Source organism: Myotis lucifugus, unplaced genomic scaffold (assembly GCF_000147115.1).
Source record: "Myotis lucifugus unplaced genomic scaffold, Myoluc2.0 scaffold_45, whole genome shotgun sequence".
Classification (NCBI taxonomy): domain Eukaryota; kingdom Metazoa; phylum Chordata; class Mammalia; order Chiroptera; family Vespertilionidae; genus Myotis; species Myotis lucifugus.
The window spans coordinates 2,620,858-2,643,249 of NW_005871093.1; the positions used below are offsets into that span (position 1 = coordinate 2,620,858).

Sequence of the window (22,392 nt, forward strand, 5' to 3'; positions counted from 1 at the left end):
AGAACTAAGCACGGAGCCGTGCATTTCATGCCCACTGCCACCTGTGATTATGTTTTTCTAGCTATTACCCAGCATTTTGATGATGAGATTGTTAACAGCCTCAACGCACCTGCTAATGTGACTTGAGGATGATGCCGCCTCACTGCTTATCCCAGTAAGCGTTCATTTACTTTATGCCAAGGGAGGGAAGCCCAGCCTGGCTCAAAGGAACCACTTACAGTACAATCTCAGGAGTGACTGTAGTCCCATGGTTCAAGTAAAGTAGAGAGAGAAGGCATGGAGCACACCACTCCTGGAGGTAAACCATAGAAAGGGGCCTGGCTAGCGGGCCTGAGTCAGAGGTCACTGGGGAAGGAATTACAAAAAGTAGAACTGAAAAAAGTGGTGGTGTGTGTGTGTGTGTGTGTGTGTACAGGTGTGGAAAGGGACACTCATGGAGTAAGGGAAGGACAAAAACTGGTGGAGCAGAGATTAGGAGGCTGAGGAGCGGAAGATGAACTGCAGAACAATGGTGGTGGCCCCGGAGAAGAGGAGATAGGCTGGGAGTGGGTAAAGGCACAGGGAAGGCCAGGGGACAGCAGGGCTGCAATCAGATCCCTCTGGGGATGGGTGGAGAGGCAATCAGGAAGCCTTGGGGAGCAGACAGCAGCGGGAGGAGCCTCCCAGGAAGGCCCCTTTTAGGGACAGAGGAGTTCATTGCGAGGGCTGATTGCCTCTCCAGGCTCAGCCTGCTGTGCCAACTTGAGGCTCCCATCTCCAACTCCCCCACCCCCCGCAGGCAGAAATCAGAAAGAGTGGCTGAGGAATTGGTGACTAAATGCATCAAACACAAAACATGTGTGACATGATTTGAGTCTCCAGCGGAGATGCAGAACGGAGGCCCAGGTGGAGGTAGATGCAGGCAGATGTCTGGTGCTGATGGGCAGAGGCGGGGTGCCTTCCTCCTGACGGGACTCACTCCTGCCGCATTGAAGGCCTGCCATCTTTACCTACGCCCTTTCTCAGGGGGGTCTGACGGTTCTCTGAATGGGTCTACAGGTCACGTGCAAGGTCAAACAGTTTCCTTGCAGAGCTGGGCCTGACACCCAGGACTCTGAGTCCTAGTCTAATTTTTCAGAATCTAATTGGAATGAGAGTGGGGTGACAGAGTTCTGCACTAACGTTGAGCCACATAAAATATTTTCTCACTCTACTTTCGGAATACAGTGGGGCCTTGACTTACGAGTTTAATTCGTTCCGTGATGGAGCTTGTAACTCAAATTACTCATATGTCAAATCATAAAGTGAACAAGTGAGACACGTGATGCTAGGCTGATGTTGTGGCATTCACTGTGATGTTCGCTGCACCAACTAGCGGTGGGGTATCTGAAGCTGGCTCGTAACCCGAATTTTAGCTCGCAACTCAAAGCAAAAAATCGGCCGAGAGATGGCACGTATCTCGAAAAACTCGTTAGTCGGGACACTCGTAAGTCAAGGCCCCACTGTATAACCTCCACAATACGATTTGGTACAGCTTTACATTTGTCATCTGAGTTAGGGAAATAGTAGATATGGTGAGGGCACTTCTGAGACCCCGTGGGCAGAGTGAAGATGGGAGGCATAATAGACCCCACCACCATTTGGAATTCCCGTGTGGTTGAGAAGAGTGGACTCAAAAGGACCTTTTTATGTGAGAAAAATCTGTTAAATACATTTATTTGACTCCAACATATAAAACAGATACAAGTGAAGCTGCTCTGGGTGACCAGCAGTGAGGAGAGGGGACCCTCACCTGTTCCTGTCCCACCTTCCCTCCCCTCTCCCCATCAGCCCTGGGTGATAGGGACCCCACATGTCCATGTCCCACTGTCCCTCCCCTCTCCCCCATCAGCCCCTGGGTGATAGGGACCCCACATGTCCATGTCCCACTGTCCCTCCCCTCTCCCCATCAGCCCTGGGTGATAGGGACCCCACATGTCCATGTCCCACCGTCCCTCCCCTCTCCCCCATCAGCCCCTGGGTGATTAGCATGAGAACAGGGGACCCTCACTTGTTTCTGTCCCACCTTTCCTCCCCTCACCCCCATCAGACCTTGGATGACCAGCAGTGAGAACAGGGAACCCTCACCTGTTCCTGTCCCACCTTCCCTCCCTCTCCCTCATTAGCCCCTTAACACTAGAATGGGGCAAAATTCAGTAATGGGGGAAGAGACAGGGGCCTGGAGTGATCTCTCTTGAACTGTGTGGGGTTTCCTCCCCCTGCCTTTTCCTCCTGGTTAAAATGAGAGGCTGAGCTTGAGTGGATTTTAAGATCCTTGTTACTCTAGGATTCTCAACTCTCCTTACAAACTTTTACTTACACAACATGCAGTAACTACGAAAAAAAAAATATACATGAGTCAAAAAATAAACTGGGTCATTTAAGTCCTTGGACATGGCCATTTTCTAGCTTTTCCTCAGGAAGTGTTTCTCACTTATTATCATTCTAGTGATCATTATCATTATCATCTCTAGAGAGCTTGCGGGAAAGTTGCAATGCCAGGATCTGACTTTCTTCTTCCTTTTCCTAAACCTGGAAATTTTCACAGGCAGGATCAGGGAGATCTGCAGGAGACTAGACTTCATCTTTTTTCAATAAATACAAAAATATTTTCAGTGACAGCCTCATCAGATATTTGTTCACAAATTTTAATTTAGCCAGCATATTTTGTAGTACTGATTAAAAACATTCCTAAAATTACCCAACACCCTCATCTGCCCAGTCAACACACGGTTTCTGCCACACTTGATTCCACTCAGAAGCCAACACTTTTCATCATTTTTCAAAATGTCCTGGCTAGTTTTCATAATGTTCACATCCACTCTCGCCACCACTTTCAGATGGGTCATAACCGAGGAAGCCAAGGCCTCTCCCCTTGGCCACTGGCCAAATCGAGATATCAACAACTAGCTCCTCATTTGTTCGGGCGGGTGGGGAGGAGAAAGCCTGTCTTCGTTCCTATCCCTCCCACGGTACACGCCATAACTGTGCAATTTCCCACTCTGTAGCACATTGCCTCCCTTATGTTTCCAGCTAGAAATGGTGGCGGAGTAAGAGACTCGGTGTTCATTTTATTGAATCACCTATATTTAATTGGGGAAACGGGTAGTTGTAACTCTGTCAACAGGGCATGTTCAATTACATCGTGGAACCATTTTTCTTCAGCAGGCATTACCATCTGGTCTAAGCAGCTAAATAAGCACAGCTACGTGATATTATAGCTAATTGAATTAAATGTGGCACAAATATATACATGGCACACAGAACTCACATTTATCTCTTTGAAAGGATTTTCCTTGTTGAAACATAAGATATGTGGGTTGTGAGACCAGGATGGTGGCATGGTTGGCTGGCTTTACTGCTTTCCAAACAACAAAAGTAATTATTCACTCTACATCTAGGTCAAACAGAAGACTTTCCTATTTAGAACCTCAAAAGTCCCCCTTTCAACTGGCCTGTATAACCTTCTAGAACCCCTTTCCCCTCTGAGGGCCTGCTTCCTCCATTTACCCTGGGGTCATCCACACCTCTGGCCATCAAACCTCACCATGAATCCAGGTTCGTCTTTATCCTCTCTCCAACCCCTTTAAACCTCCCATTCCACTTCACAGACATAAAGACCCTGGTGCAGAATAGACACCCGATGAGCCGTGTTTCTTTCCAGTGTCTATTTTCCTTCCATTATCTTTCCTGGCCCAGCCTCTGGGTTGGGTTGTGGACTGGCCCCACTGGAAAACCGAGGTCTGCTCATTTCTGAGCCAAGGCTAACAGAACAAGCTATCTCAACTCTACCGTCACGGATGCACAGATACCTGCTGTTTTTGTGACCTCATCCTTTCAACTTTCTTGGTAGAAGAGGACCCCAACTTTCCTTTGGGAAATGTCCTTGCTCCCACTTTCAATTTCTTTGGGATTAACTCCAACTCCATTTCCAGGCTGGCTCTGATTGGTTTACGCCAGGAAGAGGAAAGGGTGATAGATGCTGCTGGAAGGCGCTTATGTGGGACCTGAGTTTGGAATCAAATCTGAGGAAGACAGTACATGTAAGTACTTAGACAGGAAGGGCCTTGTGCAATATAATGTGAACAGTGGACAAAAGTGGAACTAGCATTCAGCATGACCTTCCCCTTCACCGTCTCCCATGAAGCTTACTGTTACGAGGTCCCCTAAAAGGGTGTTCCAGTGTCTGCCTGAGTTTGCTCTCTCCTTTGAGCACAGTGCCTCAGTCTGCCTGGGTGTGTGAAGCAGGCCAGTGTCCACAGTGAATGTCTTGTTGGGGATGGAACAGTCTGCCTGCATGGACTCATCTAATAATCACCTACCCCTGCCTAAGTACTGTACCTACAGGGAGCGCATTGCACTGTGTGCAGCCTGTGTTAGCAGATGTGCCCGGAAGCTTCCAGTTTGGGATTTCAGAAATGTTAATGGTGCTTAACATTTATTGTGCGCTCAGCATTCTAAGTGTTTTAAATATACCCACCAACCCAATTAGTCCTTTTAATGATCCTATGAATTAGATTCTATTGCACCCTTTTCAGAGATAAAGAAACGGAGGCACTGAGAGGGTAAGCAACCTAGCTAATGTCTTCCAACAAAAACAATTAGCAGTGGTGGGAGTCAAACCCAGTGAGCCTGACTCTAGAGCCACACCCTTCTGCCACTACATTAGACTGCCTCTCTCAACAAAATGGCCTAATCTCTTTGGCTTGGCTCTCTTAGAAAACTTTTGACGCTTTTTCACTTGTTTTATTCTAATTTACTTTAAATAGACACTCACCAGTAGAAAGGGCCACAAGACAGAAACAAGAAATCATTTGACTTCCAGTAGGCATTCAATAGCATCTCCAAAACCTTTCTGTGAGGACTCTCTACCTAGATGAAAGGCTAACAGGTGAGTGGTTGCCTTTTCTGGGTGCTCCACCTGAAAGAAGCTGGGACTTTGTCTACAGAATGCAGGGCATAGAATGCAACAGCTTGTAGAAAGGTAACAGAACATACCTTCAAGGCCCTTTCCAATAGTAAGGATAGCCTTGTTCTTCCACTTCACTCCAAAATACAGTGCCATTCCAAGTACATTTGGAAAACGTAACAGCTGGCCAATTCAGAACACTTTCTCTTCAGTACATTTTAGCAAGAATTTTGTCTCTCCCACAAACACACTACAATGCATATAAAAATTACCCCTACAAAGACTTTTCTTTTTTTGCCTTAGAAAAAAAGCTCCAAACTCAAGTACAGTTTATACAAATGAAGGGCAATTTTGTTGGTCTGATAATTCTCATAAAGTCAAAATGTTATACGAGAGAATCAAATTAGATCTAAAGATAAATTCTGTCTCCAAGTAATCCTTGAATTTATTATAGTTGTTGAATGTCCCTCCTAATTTGGGGATTAGGGCTAAATACAAAAATAATTTTTTTTCCTAATTGGATTGACCAAGTAAGTTTTCTAGAGTTCACAGGAACATTCATTTTCATAAAGAGTATCTGAAACACAGAATCCCATTATGGAGAGGCTTCATGAGGTATAAGGCGATATTCTTGGGGCGTGACCACATCATAATAAACTCTCTTGAGCACAATCTCTTTTTGTGACATGGTTGTACATTTATTGACTATGTTTCAGGAAACCAGTGTTTCAGTAGACATGTCCTAACTGCCTAGATATTTATTTGGCCACATATATCTTTTTCTACTCTATAAATTTTTCAAACTGTGAAGTGTCTGATTTAGTCACTGTGGTTAGAAATTCTGTTTGTTTGGTGTCTGAGAGAACACCCAAAGGTGCCCAAACTATTAAATCAATTTAGTGGCTTGTACTCAGAATTTTAAAAAAATAATGACATACACTAAAAATGATCAGAGTGCATATGCTCCCTCACAATTCACAAATATTTGAAACAACACTCAATCATTTGTAATGATGCTTAAGTGAAACCAACAAGATTTTGCCAAATGTATGGCAAAAGAAATGACCAGGGAATAAGACACCTGACATTGCTATTCTAAAATGAATATACATGGAATCTTGGCTTTGGGATGTTTGAAAGGGCATTCTGTATTAAAGGAGGCACTGGACTTGTATCCTCACCGCACCATCTCTACCTTTTAGAAGCTGGGTGACTTCTTCATTCCTCAGCTTCTCACCTATTCAACAGGAATGGTACCACCTATCTCACAAAGTTGAGAAGATAAAAATGATAATGCATTAAAGCACTTAAATGGTGCTTAGTATCTAGTCATTCACTTGGTAAACGCCATCATGTTGTTAAAATATACTAGTGAGGATCCAACTAAGGCAGCTATGGTAAGGTGCTCACTATTGTAAGGTGATCACTGCCTGCCTCATGCTGATTCCTGGGGTTCCATTCCTGGGGTTCCTTCTATCCCATCCTTGGGGAAGGCTGAGATGGACAAGCTAGACCTTGGCCCAAGGGCACTGACTCTGCCTCTTCTACCCATCTACTGGACCCACCAACTCACAGCCTCTGGCTGCTCCTGCAATGAGATTTCAAAATGGCCCTTCCACCTCTAACACTAGCATGCCCCAGAAAAGCCCTCTGCTCCAGCCCTGGTCCACGCTCACCATTTCTTCTTCCCCCTTTGTTCCAAGTCCCAGGACCTCTGCCCACCCATCACTGCAATTCTGCTGGCTGTCTCATGTTGGATTCATATGCTGGACTACTTATTCCTGGAGGACAGGGACTATTTTAATTTTATCCTCCTGTGGTATACAGCACACAACAGGAGCTCAATAAATGATTACTAAACAAATAAGCTCTTTTGATCTCATTCAAATAAGCTGCCCTAGTGATCCTAATAAATGCCATGATCCAAAATAAAGAGATTTAATATATGCTGGGAAGTCTGGCTTTTGTATAAATTCCATGATGGACAGTGAATTTGCCTCTTGGAGAATATTTCTATCACAAATGTGAAGGTGGCTTGCAGAGTAATAGCCAGGTTTTATGAACAACATGCTTCCTTCTGTACACAAATGTATGGGCGCACAGATAATATTGAGGCTGAACAAAGAATGATCTTTTCTGACACCAGTGGCTTCCCGAAGATGATGCTGTAATGACCTCTGTGGCTTAATTTATAGTTTAGACTGAGGCTCACTGAAACGGAAGTCTCAACAGGGCAAAGTCTATAACTGATTGAATATAGATGTGGAGGAAAATAAAAAGAACCTGACTTCATTTCAAACCTGCATCAGAGCAATATGAAGGTGTAATGGTTAATAAATGATGACAGTGCTTCGGGACAGTGGCATAAAAATCATGGCATAAAAATCATAGCAGAGCAAGTCTTCAGATGCAAGTAAGGATAATTTGGTCTATGGATTGAATGAGAGATAATTTTCATTCATTCATTCATTCATTCATTCATTCATTCACTTTTGTCTGGCTTCCCACATAAAATAAAAGGTCCTTCAGGGCAATTTTCAAAAGGATCAGTTACTGGGACCAGATGAAAGAATGGAATGAAGATAGTAATAAAATTTATTAAGATAGTTTGCGTAGTGTTTTCTAGAACCTCTTTCAAAGCCATCCATTCACTAGACATTTGCTCCTTAGGTGTTGAGTCCCTGGGCCCTGGGAAGACCAAGAATAAAGAATAAAAACAGAGGAAATACACCTTCTGAATTAGAGACACCTGTTTTGTTTTTAGTCAAACCTTCACAACAGCAAACACAGGGGGGCTCAGCACACACTTCCCATGTCCACAGGTTTTCCTGACCTCCACCACTGCTTCCTGTCTCGCCACAGTACATCCTGCCTCATGATACACTCGCAAGTATTTATTTTTAAAATCTCACCAATTTAGCTGAGTGGAGACACTCCTAGGGAAGGAAAGAGGGTCAGGTGCTATTAACATTTCCATTCTGTACCCTCACCTGTCTCCTTTCATTAAAAGAAGTGCGTATCTGAAATGGAATCGTTACCTTTGGTGGATACACTTTCTAACATCCCCCAACAACCCACAAATCCCTCGGCTTATTTAAATAACACAGAGCTCAAAGACGAAAGCTGTCTTCTGTTCAGGAGACATCAGTAAGGAGATCACTCAGGCCTCAATATTCCTTTCAGCAGTAACTCAATGCATCCTATTTTTCTGCACTTTATTATATCTCACCAGGTTTTATTTATTTAAATCCCAGAATCTTTTGCTGACATGGCAAGGCAGAAGCAGAAATGTTTCACAAAACTTAAATGAACCTGTAAGTGGACAGTTGTTCTATAAATCTTTAAAATGCTAGGTTATTCCTTGGAAACCGCTTTTACAAGGCCCTTCCATCTTGCTTAAAAAGAGGTAAAATACCCACTTTCTGTCTCAGCAGCACCAAAGTGACATCAACAGGCACCTTTCATTTTCATGTAGAATAAACACAGATTTCAAATCAAACACGGTTCTGCTGAGAGGATGACGGCAGGAGGATGTGTTAATGAGCAGGCAGGCTGTCTCACTTCTCTACACCTCCTGCAAAAGCTACACTGCCTGCTGGCATACCTGGGATCCTCTCACCTCCCCTTCGGCAAGCAGCCCTCTGGCCACTAGAATCCCTCTCCCTTGACTTATATGGTCTCAAGGCCCAGAATGCTATACACAACTCACAAACCAAAGACCTTGGGAATTAAGGATACAAGGATTGAGGGGGAGGGAGGCTAAAAAACCTTTCCCAATCTAAATCCAGTCAACCGGCAATGCAAGCTTATAAGCCAGAGGCTCATAATTTTAAGGTTGTTAAGGTCATCAATGCACCAGCATAGCTTGCTGCTTTTCTAAGCAGTATTTCAACCTTGGCCTCAATCCTCCTGCCTAGTCAGTAGTCCCTGCTCTTTCTCCTTATACACTCTTCCCCATGCTGGGCTCCGCCGCCTCTAGCTCTTGTCTCTGTACTGCCCTCCTCACTGGCTTCCAGGCCCACCACTCTGTCCTGTGTTCTAGCTATGAATTAATTGTCTTCTTCTTCTGTCCCCCTCAACATTACATTATGGGGGGAGGGGGCTGGTTGAGTTCATTGGATGGTTCTCCAGAATGAAAGTCACTATGTGACATGCATAATAGATTCATAAATCATACAGGAGCCAGGACGCCCCTACATAACCCTGAAAGATTTCAAAAATACCATAGTAGGTAAGAACAGTGATCCCAACAGCACCAGATTTTTATTCCACTGGTGTTTCTAAAGGTAGCAAGACACGATCACTACATTGTAGAAGTCCCTAATTCCCATTTACTGTTAACTGATCATGGTTCAACCATGACCATCAGAAGCTTAATCTTTTGGAAGCATATTGATTCAATCCAACAAAACTTGAAGCACCTCCTACATGCCTGTCACTGTGCTCAGCAATGGACTTATGCCAATAAACCAGAGAGACTCAGAGCCCTCCTCCAACCACCGGGCAGTAATGACCCCGGAAGGCGGGGCCATGTCTTGGGCAACCTTAAGTCAGGCAAGGTAACAGGCTGGGAGAAAACTTAGCCCTCGCTGCTCTGTGTCTGCCCCCACTAGTCATTTCTGTAGGATGAGCATTGCTGGCACTAGAACTTCTGCCTGAGTCTGAGTCCTGGTTTCTCATTTACTAAACACGTGACCGCAGGTGAAGTACTTCCCTGTTTCAGTTTCCTCAAGTGTCAATGGGAAAACCAGCAATAAGGGATTCTTCTGAGGATTAAAAGGGATCATACATGAAGTGTTTGAAATGATAGCTCACATGTAGTAGGTGCTCAAAATAAAAGTTGTTACTTCCTACACAAGGTTTCTATAATGTTGTCAGAACAAGAACATGTTTCTCCACTATTTGAACAAACATCTCTTTCCCAGGGCAAATGATGACTTCATTAAGATTCACAATCTGCATCAAGAGGTTACAACCTTGCCCTGCAGTGACAAGAAACATGAAAAAGGAATATACAAATGCTCTTGCAGACACACGTCCACACAATTCAGGAAAAAGGATCCATTTGTACAAAAACAAAACAAGAATACCTTCAGGAAGGGTTTAAAAAAACACAAAGAAGATAAACAAGGATGAAAGCCATGCCCAGCAGCAACCATTTCCAGTGTAACCTGATGAGTTTTCAGCTTCAAACTGGTCAGGTCAAGCGCTCCCCCGCAGCGCTACCTGGGGATCTGTCACTCACACATCAAACTCCCTTCTGCTGCCTCTTCTCACACACAGTGGGGTGCCAGGTACAGAAACGTCACAGTTCTCTTGCCTGGACTGGTGAGGGTCAGGGTGAAAGAGAGGGTGTGAGATATATACTGGGGAAACCAGGGACACCAGTAAGTGTGCTTTCTTGTGTCCACAAAAGACCTGCATTACAAAGTACCGCATGGTTTTTCTAGCGACCCAGTTTCAGTCTTGCAGTAGATGTAGAACTAGGCAAGGGACCCCTTTTCAGTTTGTCAAATATGGTCTCCTTAGAATCCATATCAAGAACGGAGATGTGGGCCCTTTAGCGCTGGCTGGAAGGAGAGCCATGCACAGGGCAACCTCACACGGATGGTGCAGCTGAGATCCCTGCTTGTCTGTCCAATCCACGCTCCTCTTTCACTGAGTCTCAAGTGACAAATGGGACCCAGGTACTGATTTTATTTCACAAATAGTTCTGTAGCATATATCCATTGAGAGCTAACTTTTGTTTAATTAACCACTTAGCACCAAAGCAGTTCTTAGGACATTACATCTCATTACACGACCGAGTTTGCTTTATTTTCTACTAAACTTATTCAGCTAACTCTGTGCAGAGCATCAACCATTTTTTCTGTTCTATCCCTGAACCACAGATGAGCCATGGAATCTTCAGTTAATAGGGAGCAGGAAAGTACAAGGACATGAGCAGGTGTGCAGCTTTAGGAAGAATGTGTACAGTGGAATAGGGGGTGGACCACTGCGGAGGCCAGACTGGGAGTCTAAGCCGGAGTTAAAGGAGCCATAACCATGACAGTGGCATTAGAATGAAAGGAAAGATCCAGACCCAAGAATCTCGGGTGCTAGAAAGGACATGGCTTTTTGACTGACTGGGTATGAGGGTCAGAGAGATAGAGGAGGGAAATGGACATCTGTGCTTCAAGCCTGAGACATTGTCAGGCTGAGCTGGTGAAACTTAATTTGGGAGAAAGGAGTGATGATTTCTGTTTGAGAAAGGTGTCCAACAGGTGGCTGGAGCTGTGGCTTTGGGGCTCCAGAGGGAGACCAGGAACAGAAAGGAGAAAGATGGGGATGAGGACATGAGCAGTGGGAGAAAAGAAAGCAAAGTGAGAAGCAGTTCGTGAGGAACTATGCTGGGCATGTGTTTGCTCACTTTAGCCTTACAACCCTCCGAAGGAAGAGTGAGAAAACATACTCAGAAAAATTAAGTAACGTACTCAGGTTTCCACAGCTGAATAAGTGGTGGAACCAGGATTTGAATTCAGGTCTATCTGACTCTTTTATCCAAGCTATTAAGTAACACTCTCTATGAGCAGTGGGCTTCTTAGACATTTGAGGGGAGAACTAGATAAAGACGTGAAAAGCCAGGGGATGGGAGACTCGAGGAGGAACTGGTGACCTGGCAGGCAGAACACTGCCATAATCTACTGGACTTTCAGATTGGAAAGCCATTGGTGGGCATTAAGGAGTGATTTTATTAGCACAATAGGGCATAATTACTCATTCAGGGGTTAAGAAGAAAGGATGACAGCAAGTATAAAATCACGTGACTTTGAAGGGAAGGAGAGACTACGATGAAGGTAGGGTGTGTGTTTTTTAAATTCAGAAAAAACTTGCTTAAGTTCCTCTTCTTTTATTTTTAAATCCTCACCTGGGGATATGTTTATTGATTTTAGAGAGAGGGGAAGGCAGAGAGAGAGAAAGAAACATTGATGTGAGAGAGAAACATAGACTGGCTGCCTCTCTTACGCTAAGCACCGAAGGAGGTAGTGAAGGAGACAGTGCGTATAAGACAAAGGGAAGGAAATGATTGATGTGACAAAGCCACGGAGGAGATAGTGAGGGTTGGCTGAAGAACATAGTTTTGACCTTGAGAATGAACAAGGATGCATTTTGTTCTGACAGCAGAAGGAGTGATGTAAACATGCAGAGCGATTCTGACAAAAAATGTTAAAAGAAAAGGAAGTCAAGAATGATCTTCCTGGACATCTTGGTGTTCTTGGTTGGGCTATCTGAAGATAATGAGGTGTGACAGAAGTCTGCACTGGAGGGTTTAAGATGAGAGGAAAAATCTGGAGTAACCACTGTGAAGACTGTGAAAATGAGGGACTACTCTGCACCTGGCCTAGCCAGCGTCAGGAATTTATATCCGATGCAACTGGCGTAGAAAGCTGATTTTCTCCAGCAATTTAACCTCTGCCCTCGTCAATCTGGGCTGACAGGAACGTACGTGCAAGAACGTCTCCATGCACACACATGCCGTGGAAGAAGACAGCCATCTGTGAGGCAGGCCTGCATGTTCATCCTGCCAGTTTTATGTCCAGGTGGACATGATTACTCTCCAGACCAAGTATGCAGGAGAAGGACCACGTGCAGGCATGTAAGATGGGGCTGTCTAGAGTTCCTCACTGTAGCTCTTAGGAGTAAGAGTATATCAAAAGGCAAACGCATGCTAGTCCACTCAAAATGTAGGAATGAGATGACATGGAAAGGAAGGAAGACAGAAGAGGAAGGAGAGAAAAGTTCCTCGTGTCCTTGGGAGCTGAAGGGCTACATCCTAAGGAGAGTGCTCTGCACCTACCATTTTCACAAGGAAATGTCCTCCTGCTTAAAAAGAAAGTGGGGTCATCAATACTAACCTAAGAGCTGTCATTATCTTTCTGAACCATCGCTCCTGGGATGTAAGGGGTGCAGGCTCCAAGTGCTAAAATGCGGGTAACGAATTCTGGGGGAGTTCTAATGAGAGCATTAGCCCCACTGCTGGGTGGCTGAGCTCCACATTCATAGTCCTGCCATCCCCAAGTCTTTATGGGAGATAAGTAGGGCCAATGAATTCTGTGCCATACCCTGGTTCATGAGGCTGGTAAAAATTCTTTGCAATTTAAGGCCACTGCTGTGACATTACCTACAAGGCACCTTCCCCACAAATCCATTATATCCAACGGGAGGAACCAGCATACCCCATGGCTGATTGAAGGTGGCTCAGCAATGAGAGCATCTACCACAGCCCAACTACTGTGAGTTCATCCATTTGCTCATTATCAGGAGTTTGCTGGGTATTTGGAAAGGTAATAGCACCAATTTTAGCTTCCTCTCGAGGTGAAATAATCACTGACGATTTTAAGACCAACAGCTGAAGACCAATGTCATTTAACATATTCATAGGGGCATGCTTACTGTCAAAACTATGGAGTTTTTGCCTGGCCAGCGTGGCTCAGTGGTTGAGCATTGACCTATGAACCAGGAGGTCACAGTTCAATTCCTGGTCAGGGCACATGCTCAGATTGTGGGGCATGCAGGAGGCAGCTGATCAATGATTCTCTCTCATCATTGATATTTCTATCTTTCTCGCCCTCTCCCTTCCTCTCCGAAATCAATAAAATATGTTTAAATAAACAAACAAACAAACTATGGGGTTTTGGTTCAGGATCCCAAAGGGAATATTTTTGCTTCTTTTACAAACAAGCAGTCTGAAGGTGACACCTATACATAAAGTCCTTTAATCACCATCTTTAACCTAGTAACAGTCATGTTTAATAAAATGCCTTGGTAGTTTCAGAGCACTTATAAAACCAGTATTTCAGCTAACCCTCAGTGCAGCTAGTGATGTGTGGGGAGGGTGGAACAAGTGTTACTATCTTCATTTTGTTGATGAAGAGACTCCAGGTCCCTGCCATACTGTCACCAAACCCGACTTCGAGCACCCCCTGAACTGGGCGTGTCCTTACATTTTAAGACATGTGATTATAATTTTATACAACTAACTGTAAGGAAGCTTTCTACACCGAGCCAGAAGGTGTTGACCTGCAGCAACTTCCATGTGGCCTGATATGCTCCTTTGGAACAACAAAGTGTAATCTAACTCTCTTACACAGGAGTGCTTTTCCGACATTCTTTTAGTTCCCATCCACAGCTGTGGCAATCTGACGCTCTTTGGCAGGTTTTTGATACATGAGAATGTGTGTCAAAATCTTCTTTTCCCCTAGTCCTACACTGGTCAACCCATTAGCCACGTGTGGCTATTTAAACTAAAATTAAATAAAATTTAAAACTCAGATCCCAGCCACACTAGCCACATCCAGCCACGTGTGACGTGTGGCTGCCACACTGGACAGCGCAAAGCATTCCATCTTTGAGAAAGTGCTGTCGGACGGCACTGGTCCAGACCCTGGAACTGCTCTGTCTGAATTTCTGGCCCACACAGTGGTCTCACTGTAAGGCCATCCTTTCCTGACAATTACTTGCAATAATGCCTTTTCAAAGACAGTATCTATTTTATCTGGTTTTTTCACTGTGAGGGATTCTTGTGGAGAAAAGAAAAAGAACTCTACCTCACATTGTGTCAGCTTAGAAATACTTAATTGGTTTGTGGGTTGGCTGACAAGTTTTAATATTCCCATCTTTGCAAATCAAATCTAAATTCAGCCGGAGGCCAAATCACTGACTATATTTAATACACAAAACTTCCATTAAAATGGAAGTAAGTGTTCTTTTTACTTCAACTGACAAAACAGAGACGATGGACTTCCTATCTTTACTTTTTACTTCTGGGGAGCCTAGGTACAGGGAAGGAAGGAAAAATAATGCCCATTATTGACACTTGGCAATTCTTAGTCTCTTACTGGCCCTGACTAAGCTTTACCTCAGCATCTTACCTAGTCTTTTAAAACTTATACAACTTGAAAACTGTGGACACCAGCACTAACCATACAGTTGCAAAAATTACAAAATATTAAGGCACAGAGTGGCCTTGGTGATGATCTACTAAAAATCCCCATTTGGTGAGTAAACAGGCTCAGAAGATGCCATTTTGGTCTAGAACCTGGCCTCTCATTTCTGGGCTCAGCGTCGTCCTGTCCACTGGGGTGAAGTGGCCATTGAAACATTTATTTGACTTTCAACATGTCATTTGTTTATACCCTACCCTCCTCTGCAACCATACTTTCCTTTAATGATACAATCGTCCTAAGGCAGGGAAGCTGCAATGGGTACTTCTAGTCAGGTATCCCTAAGGTAAGATATCATAAGTTACACACAGACAAGGGTCAGGTTTGATGAAATACATTAACTTTCTCTTTCTGAGTGTCTTATGGGTTTCCCTATAGGCCTAGGAACAGAATTCAGGGCCCATTTTCAAAGCATTTGTATCACACAGGAGTAAGCCCCACCAGAATTACAAAAAAAAAAAGGAGCTTTAAAAATGTTGTCAATAAGGAACAGGGAATCTCCGGGAAACAATCCATAGAAAGGGGACACAGAATTGAGAACTAAGCTAATAATGATGATGAAGTTATGTCCCTGATGACAGCCAACATCTGAGCACTTACTATGATCCAGGCAGTGGTCTCAGGGTCTTCCTTGAATTATATGATTACACCCTCACCCCTATGACACAGGTACCTTTGCTACTCCCATGACAGAGATGAGAACAAGAGCCTCTATGAGCTTCGTGTCCCATCCCCACCCACTAAACCATCAAACTAGACTTTAGAAAAGCTGGGGGGTTGAAGCATAACTTATAGAAACAAAATATACAGCTCACAACAGGCCTTCAGAGAAGGAAAACCTATAGAAACAGCTTTTTTAATTTAAATTTTTAACCAGTTAAGACAACATCTAGTCTCAATGATCCTCAGTTTTAAACAAAAATCAAGAGAGCCAAACTAAGCAAATCTTGTCATTTTATTTTAAAACGCATTTTATTTTACTTGTATAACATTTTAAAGCTTCTATTCCAATAAAATCAACTCAGCATGACAACTATTCTAATGGGAAACAAAATTCTCTTTTGTCAGTCCTGTCAGGAGCCAGGACAACCAGAAAGGAGTTGTGTTTGGAGTCAAACTGTCCTGTAATGTTCATGCAATTTGTCTTCTGAACAGACCAAGGGTTAGGGGAGAAGTTGTAGGGGAGCAAAGGTCGGCTGCTCCACCCAGCCCACTCCACAACCTTCTGCTAAACCGGGCCTACTTACCGAGGGTGCATGAAATTCATTCCTTCTGTCCTCCATCTCCTTCCCACCCCACCCCCCAAGTAAACTTATAATCCCAGTAACATATTTTCTCTCCACCTACAAGCAAAGGCTTTCCAGCATCCGAATGCAAATATCTGGCCCTAAAGATGCGTTCCCAACATTTCAACTGGCCATTTTACCAGTTAGTAAACCCCAAAGGCAGGTAACGTCAACCTTCTACTCATTCTGCGATAGAAAGAGAGCCATTATTCTGGTCAAAATTAAGTAAGAATTTTGATTTGGTCTTGCAAGTTCTTGGAATCCTTAAATAAAAAATGTGAACGGAGTTTGCCTTAGAGCTTTAATTCCTCTATCACTTAACTTCGCCCCTCACATCTGTGGGTAACAAGTGACAGAGGTAACATGCTACAGAGGCGAGCCAATGGTGTTCTCCTGTGTCCATTAGAGTATGTGCCATCCCTTTCCGTGACCTGAGCTTTCAGTGCTAAGTGAAGTATCTTAAATGATCAGATATCTGGTGTATGTTGGTACAAAAAAGATGATATTGGAGACCTAAGGCACAGCACATGCAAATAAAAAAGCAGGCTTCTATTTGAGTATCTTTTATAGAATTTGGGACAAAATGTAAGGGATAGAGTCTTGTTTTTAATGCCTATCCTTCTCATTTTCATACATTCAACAAATGTATACATATTTTCTAAGGCTTTTATGTCCATATAATTGAATAGCAGAAAAGGCAGGTAATTAAAAACTTGCTCTATGTTGATGTGCGTTCTTTAAAGTCCATGTTTCCTTCCCAGGTCAAGAACTGCGAAACATCTATTTTTTTCTCCTATCTCTTTTTTTAGACACACATGCTGCCATTTCCTTCTTCTCTGGTGACTGTGGTGTGACGTAGGAAGGGGAAGCATCAGCCGGCTTCTTTCCGCTCCAACCACGTGCTTTGGGCCCTGCTTGACATCTCTCACTGCTCCAGGGGAGGGCCCATGTCATCTCCAAGGAGACTGGCATAGGTCTGTCTTGTTTGATGGTCAAACTCCACTGCCTAACTAAATCCCTGTATTATTCAAAGTTTTAACAAATATTTAACAAATATTTTATTGTTTATGTGTTACTTGTCATGAAGTTAAGAAATCAAGAGTATGTTTTTCTACTCAGTAAAATGCCAAGTAGAATTTCTTACTGAACTGGAGCTTTCTATTAAAAGGGGAATTGGAGAGAACCCAAAGTTTGTACTTTTATGAACTTAAAGATGTGAACTCACATAATTATAAGTCATAAGGGCGGATTTTTACATGGTGAAAGGTCTTATAAAAGGGACCACAGAGATCCGACTTTTCAGTGGGAACATAAACGGGGCCAGTCTTTCTGCAGTGAGATGTGACAGAGCACAGCACACTCTGAAACGGCTTCATTTCCTTCTACCCAGTAATCTTTCAAGGATATACAGACTCCAAAGAAATAATCACTCTGATATATTATCTGTAATAACGATGAATTGGAAAAAATCTAAATATCCAAAAATAGGTTAGACAAATAATGGCATTATCAATGTAATAGGGTATTGTGCAGTCACTGAAAACCAGGCTTTGGAAAGGTATTTCATGACCTTGAAGAAAGTTAATGTGAGATAGAAAGTGGGAGGACTCATATGCTTGTTATAAAAAAAATTACTAAGAGTGGTCAGCTCTCAGTTTCATTGTAAGCACAAGTTTTATGTTTTTCCTTGAAATGTTCTGCATTTCCTGAAATCTCTAGAATGCAACTACGTTACTGCTATAATCAGTAAACCAAAGAATACTTTTAACAGAGAGCCTTTGGGTATTGCTTTGTGAAAGGGAACCGGCCTTGCTCTCAGGGCAGCTTTTCCTATTCTGAGGTTATCTTTAAGGTGTCTGCAGGGGGTGTTCAAAAGGCATTCAACCCAGAAATGAGTAGTACCTCCAAACTCTCCCAACTTCAGACACCACAGTGCCCCCAAAATACAAGCTCACGGGTAATCCCTACGGACTGCTGACACTGCCCTCACTCCGGTGAAGAAATCAGCAGCTCTGATCCAGGCAGGACACTCTGAATCACAGCAAGAGACATATCCACTGAGTAAAATGTTGCGGTGCAGTTCAAAGCCCGCTAAAACAAGTAAACACTGTCATCCACAGTGCCCTGGCCTCAGTTTCCTCTTGTAAATCGGGGTCTTTAGAAGAAGACAGGCACTTTAAGCCCCCATCTGCTACATAGTTCCAGGGTTTTACGATAAGAGTCTAAGGAATGAGATAAGTGGGATGACGCCCACAGATAAGTAGTATGACTTGCAGAGATTCCCTGGCTTTAGGCAGGAAAGTGGCAGATGTCTGCATGTTGTAATGGGCGTGGAGCAGCAGGGAGGAATGAAAATGCCATGCCCTGAGCTCTGAGGAGGGTGCCATGCTGGGGCAGGGGTCGCTGGCTGGGCCCTCTCCCCTGGAGCAGTGAGAGATGTCAAACAGGGCCCAGGCACATGGCTAGGGCAGAAAGAATAGGCGGATGCCTCCCCTCCTATGCCACACCACAGTCTCCAGAGAAAAAGAAAATGGCAGCAAGTGTGTCTAAAAGAAGAGATGAGAGAGAAAAATAGCTGTTTTTGTAGTTCTTGACCTGGGAGGGAGAAGGAAAGAGGAGAAGGATGTCGGACACCAATAAAGCCTTCTGGCAACAAGGGGACATGTGCAGCGCAGATGGGAGGCTCACTTCTAAGGAAGAAGTGGGGCCATAAGGTGACCTTTATAAATCTCTGAATTCTATAGCAGTCCCTGCGGTATCTTCTATCTGAAACTACTGGAACCCACAGGGGATTGGAATGGATAGAGTCTCTGTCTTTCCCCTGAGTTACTGTGCTAGCAAACCAAACAAGAGCAGAGCGTGCCCCAAGGACAACCACCAAAGCCAGACAGTGATTATGTGGTGCTGTGGGGTATGCAGCGGGATGGTGTGCATGTGCGCGTGTACGTGCGCGCGCGTTTATGTGCGAGCGCCTGTGCCGTCCAACATCTCCCAGTTGCCAGGCCAACCTCAGCTCCCTTCTCCATCCAGTCCTACTCACTGGGGGATCACCAGGCGCTTTCCAGGAACTGCTTCTGTCCTTCAACAGGGCCTTCCTGTGAGCCCAGACCCCTGGGGCCCTGTTGAGGGGAGGAGGGCAAAGGGGTGCACAGGCATCCGCTGAGAGTTCAGCAGCCTCCTGAGGACAGGAAGACACGAGGCTTGTTACAATGGGAGTGGAAAGCTGTAGCACAGCCACAGGGGAGCTCAAAAACCGTCCCTCCGAGCCTGAGCTAAATGTTGGCTTTTAAAGAGAAAGGATGTACCAGATGGATGAAAACCATGGTCAAAGGAAACATCTTCAGAAAAGAGACAGCGTGCGTGTATGTGCAGACGCTCACACAGTCCTCCTCTCAGGCATCCGCACACGCTGTCCTGGCCCCTCAGGAGAAGAGCTCAGAGGGGCAGGGAGTGACCGGCAGCAGGCAGACTGCCCAATACCACCTCGTTGGTAAGACTTCGTTGTTCTTAACCAACCCCTAGTTTAGCCATCTTTAAAGTAACAAACACAGTAACACAGCCTGGTGGTTCTATCACTGAAAACACTAGGAAGTGGTGAATGATGGCCAGGAGGAGGCATGCCAGAGGACAGGAACTCAGGAGTAGTTTTAGGGGACCCATTAAATTAACTCAAGAAGAGAAGCAGTAGGAGGTATATCCATTTGAAGATTAGGTGTTATTCAATGACTAAAACAAGTTATAGTATTCAATCCCATTTAGTATAACAGACTTATTGTGGGTTCCATAAACCCTATCAATGTCGTCGGTTTTCAGTGTACAAACGTGAAAGCTCTAGACGTGTCTGCCAATCTCTCCTTTTGAGATTTGGTACAGCAGGTTTTTAAAAATTTCTGTTTGTATACAAAATCACCATCTTTTATGCATTTTTTTAAAAAAAATTAAGCCTTACTATTACCTACATTGACTGATTTAGAAGTTTTTAATTATAAGATTGTAGCAGGCTGGTGAGGGAGGCAGGATGGGGGTAGTAGGAGAGAACAATACAAAATCTTCCGTTTGGGGGACCTCACAGATCCTCATGTTCTCAAAGGCCCAACTACAGGTTCAAGAAAGACTATTTATTGCCCTAGCTGGTTTGGCTCAGTGGATAGAGTGTTGGCCTGTGGACTGAAGAGTCCTGGGTTCGATTCCAGTCAAGGGCACATGCCCAGGTTGTGGGCTCAATCCCCAGTAGGGGGCTTACAGGAGGCAGCCGATCAATGATTCTCACCATTGATGTTTCTATCTATCTCCCCCTCTCTGAAATCAATAAAAAAAATATTTAAAAAGAAAGACTATTATTTAAAAGATTCTTTTTATAGACAAAAACTCTTTTTTTAAAAAATATATTTTTATTGATTTTTTACAGAGAGGAAGGGAGAGGGATAGAGAGTTTTAAACATCGATGAGAGAGAAACATCGATAACTGCCTCCTGCACACCCCCCACTGGGGATGTGCCCGCAACCAAGGTACATGCCCTTTACCGGAATCAAACCCGGGACCCTTCAGTCTGCAGGCTGATGCTCTATCCACTGAGCCAAACCGGTTAGGGCAAGACAAAAACTCTTGATCTACGGAAACTCAATAAGAAAGATCAACACATACTAAAATACTTTATGCCTCCAAGAAATGTAAAAATTAAATGGAAGAAGTACTGACTCCAAAATTTTATACCTACTTATAAAGTGAAAAAAAGAAATACTAATGACCAACAATAGCCTTTGATATATATGATTCCCTTATTTAAGCAAACATTCATCAGGAAATTATTGTGAACAAAAATGCAATACACTTGCTGACTGCCCCCTTCATGCTTCAATGTATATGGTATGAATATAACTATGCACACACAAGAAAATGTGATTTAGACCAATTTATGGGAAACCTCAGTTTGAATTAGGGCCTAACTGCTCATACAAATAATTTTTGAAAAAATATAGCATTAGCCCAGCAGGTGTGGCTCAGTAGGTAAGTGTCAACCCAGGAATCAAGAGTTTGCTGGTTCAATTCCCAGTCAGGTCACGTGCCTAGGTTGCAGGCTTGATCCCCAGTAGGGGGTGTATAGGAGGCAGCCAGTCAATGATTCTTTCTCATAATTGATGTTTTTATTTCCCTCTCCCTCTTTCTAGCTCTCTCTGAAATCAATAAAAAATACATTTAAAAATTACAGAATTATCCTTGTCTAAAATGTAATTCTAACAAATAAAAGATCTTAGAGAACACATTCAAGAAAAGAAGGAAGATCTACCAGCAGAATCTCCTAAGAACTTGAAAAGTTGGTGCTTTTATAGCCAGTTCAACATAAGATGATTAAACCTCCCCTTATGATCTTTGCAATACCCTATCAATCTCACTTATTTGTTTAGAAAATTGATGAAGCTTTACAGTACTGCTAAGGACATTATGTGTCCACTTCCCCAAAGTCCACTCATTAGAAATCTTTCTAAATTGAGAAAAGGCAAGCCTATGTGCACAGTAACAAATAGTGAGAAATACTATTTCCAGAAATGCTGGGCTCAATTGCTTCCTAAAACATTCTTTCCTGTGACACTGGAGGTACCTCCAGCTCGATGACTTCAAAGAAGAACCAAAAAATGTTCAAAATGATGTGTTCTCCTGCTAACATGCTTTGGTGAGTGAATTGGAAATATTCAAGGCTGCTTTGTGCTAAAAAGACTGCTGACATTCCTGAGAGGATTCACATTTTCTCCGTCCACGTGTACACGAACACTCTGGAAAGCCTGCAGGCGGGCACACCAAGGCCACTTGTCCTGCTGGAGAAGAGTTTACTGGTAGACAGGCGTACCTCGTTTTATTGCACTTCACTCTGTTGTGCTTCACAGATGTGGCTTTTTTTTTCATTGAAGGCAAGACCCTCCACCAACAAAAAGACCCCAACTCAGTGTATTGTGATACTTGCTTTATTGCAGCAGTCTGGAACAGAACCTGCAATATTTCCGAGGTACGCCTGCACTGTATTCATGGAGAAGGAGGTGATGCGCTACATATCATGTCCTAGGTCACCAGGCTATTAGATCTGCCTCTAGTGACATTTATATACACAAAATATATATACATATACACACATGCACAGCACACAGCACACTAATACCTGTGTGTATGTGTGTTTATAAAACAGCCTGCCACATAAGGTGC

The 22,392-nt window shown here is 43.7% G+C and overlaps 1 protein-coding gene across 1 annotated transcript in view; it reads right to left on the minus strand.

The window, feature by feature from the left end:
- The window catches only part of LOC111825885, a 699,632-nt gene that overhangs the window by 18,967 nt on the left and 658,273 nt on the right, over positions 1–22,392 (minus strand). The window contains exon 5 of the mRNA XM_023753412.1: positions 19,237–19,374. Coding sequence (XP_023609180.1) covers positions 19,237–19,374 — 138 coding nt within the window. The remainder of the gene's footprint in view (positions 1–19,236; positions 19,375–22,392) is intronic.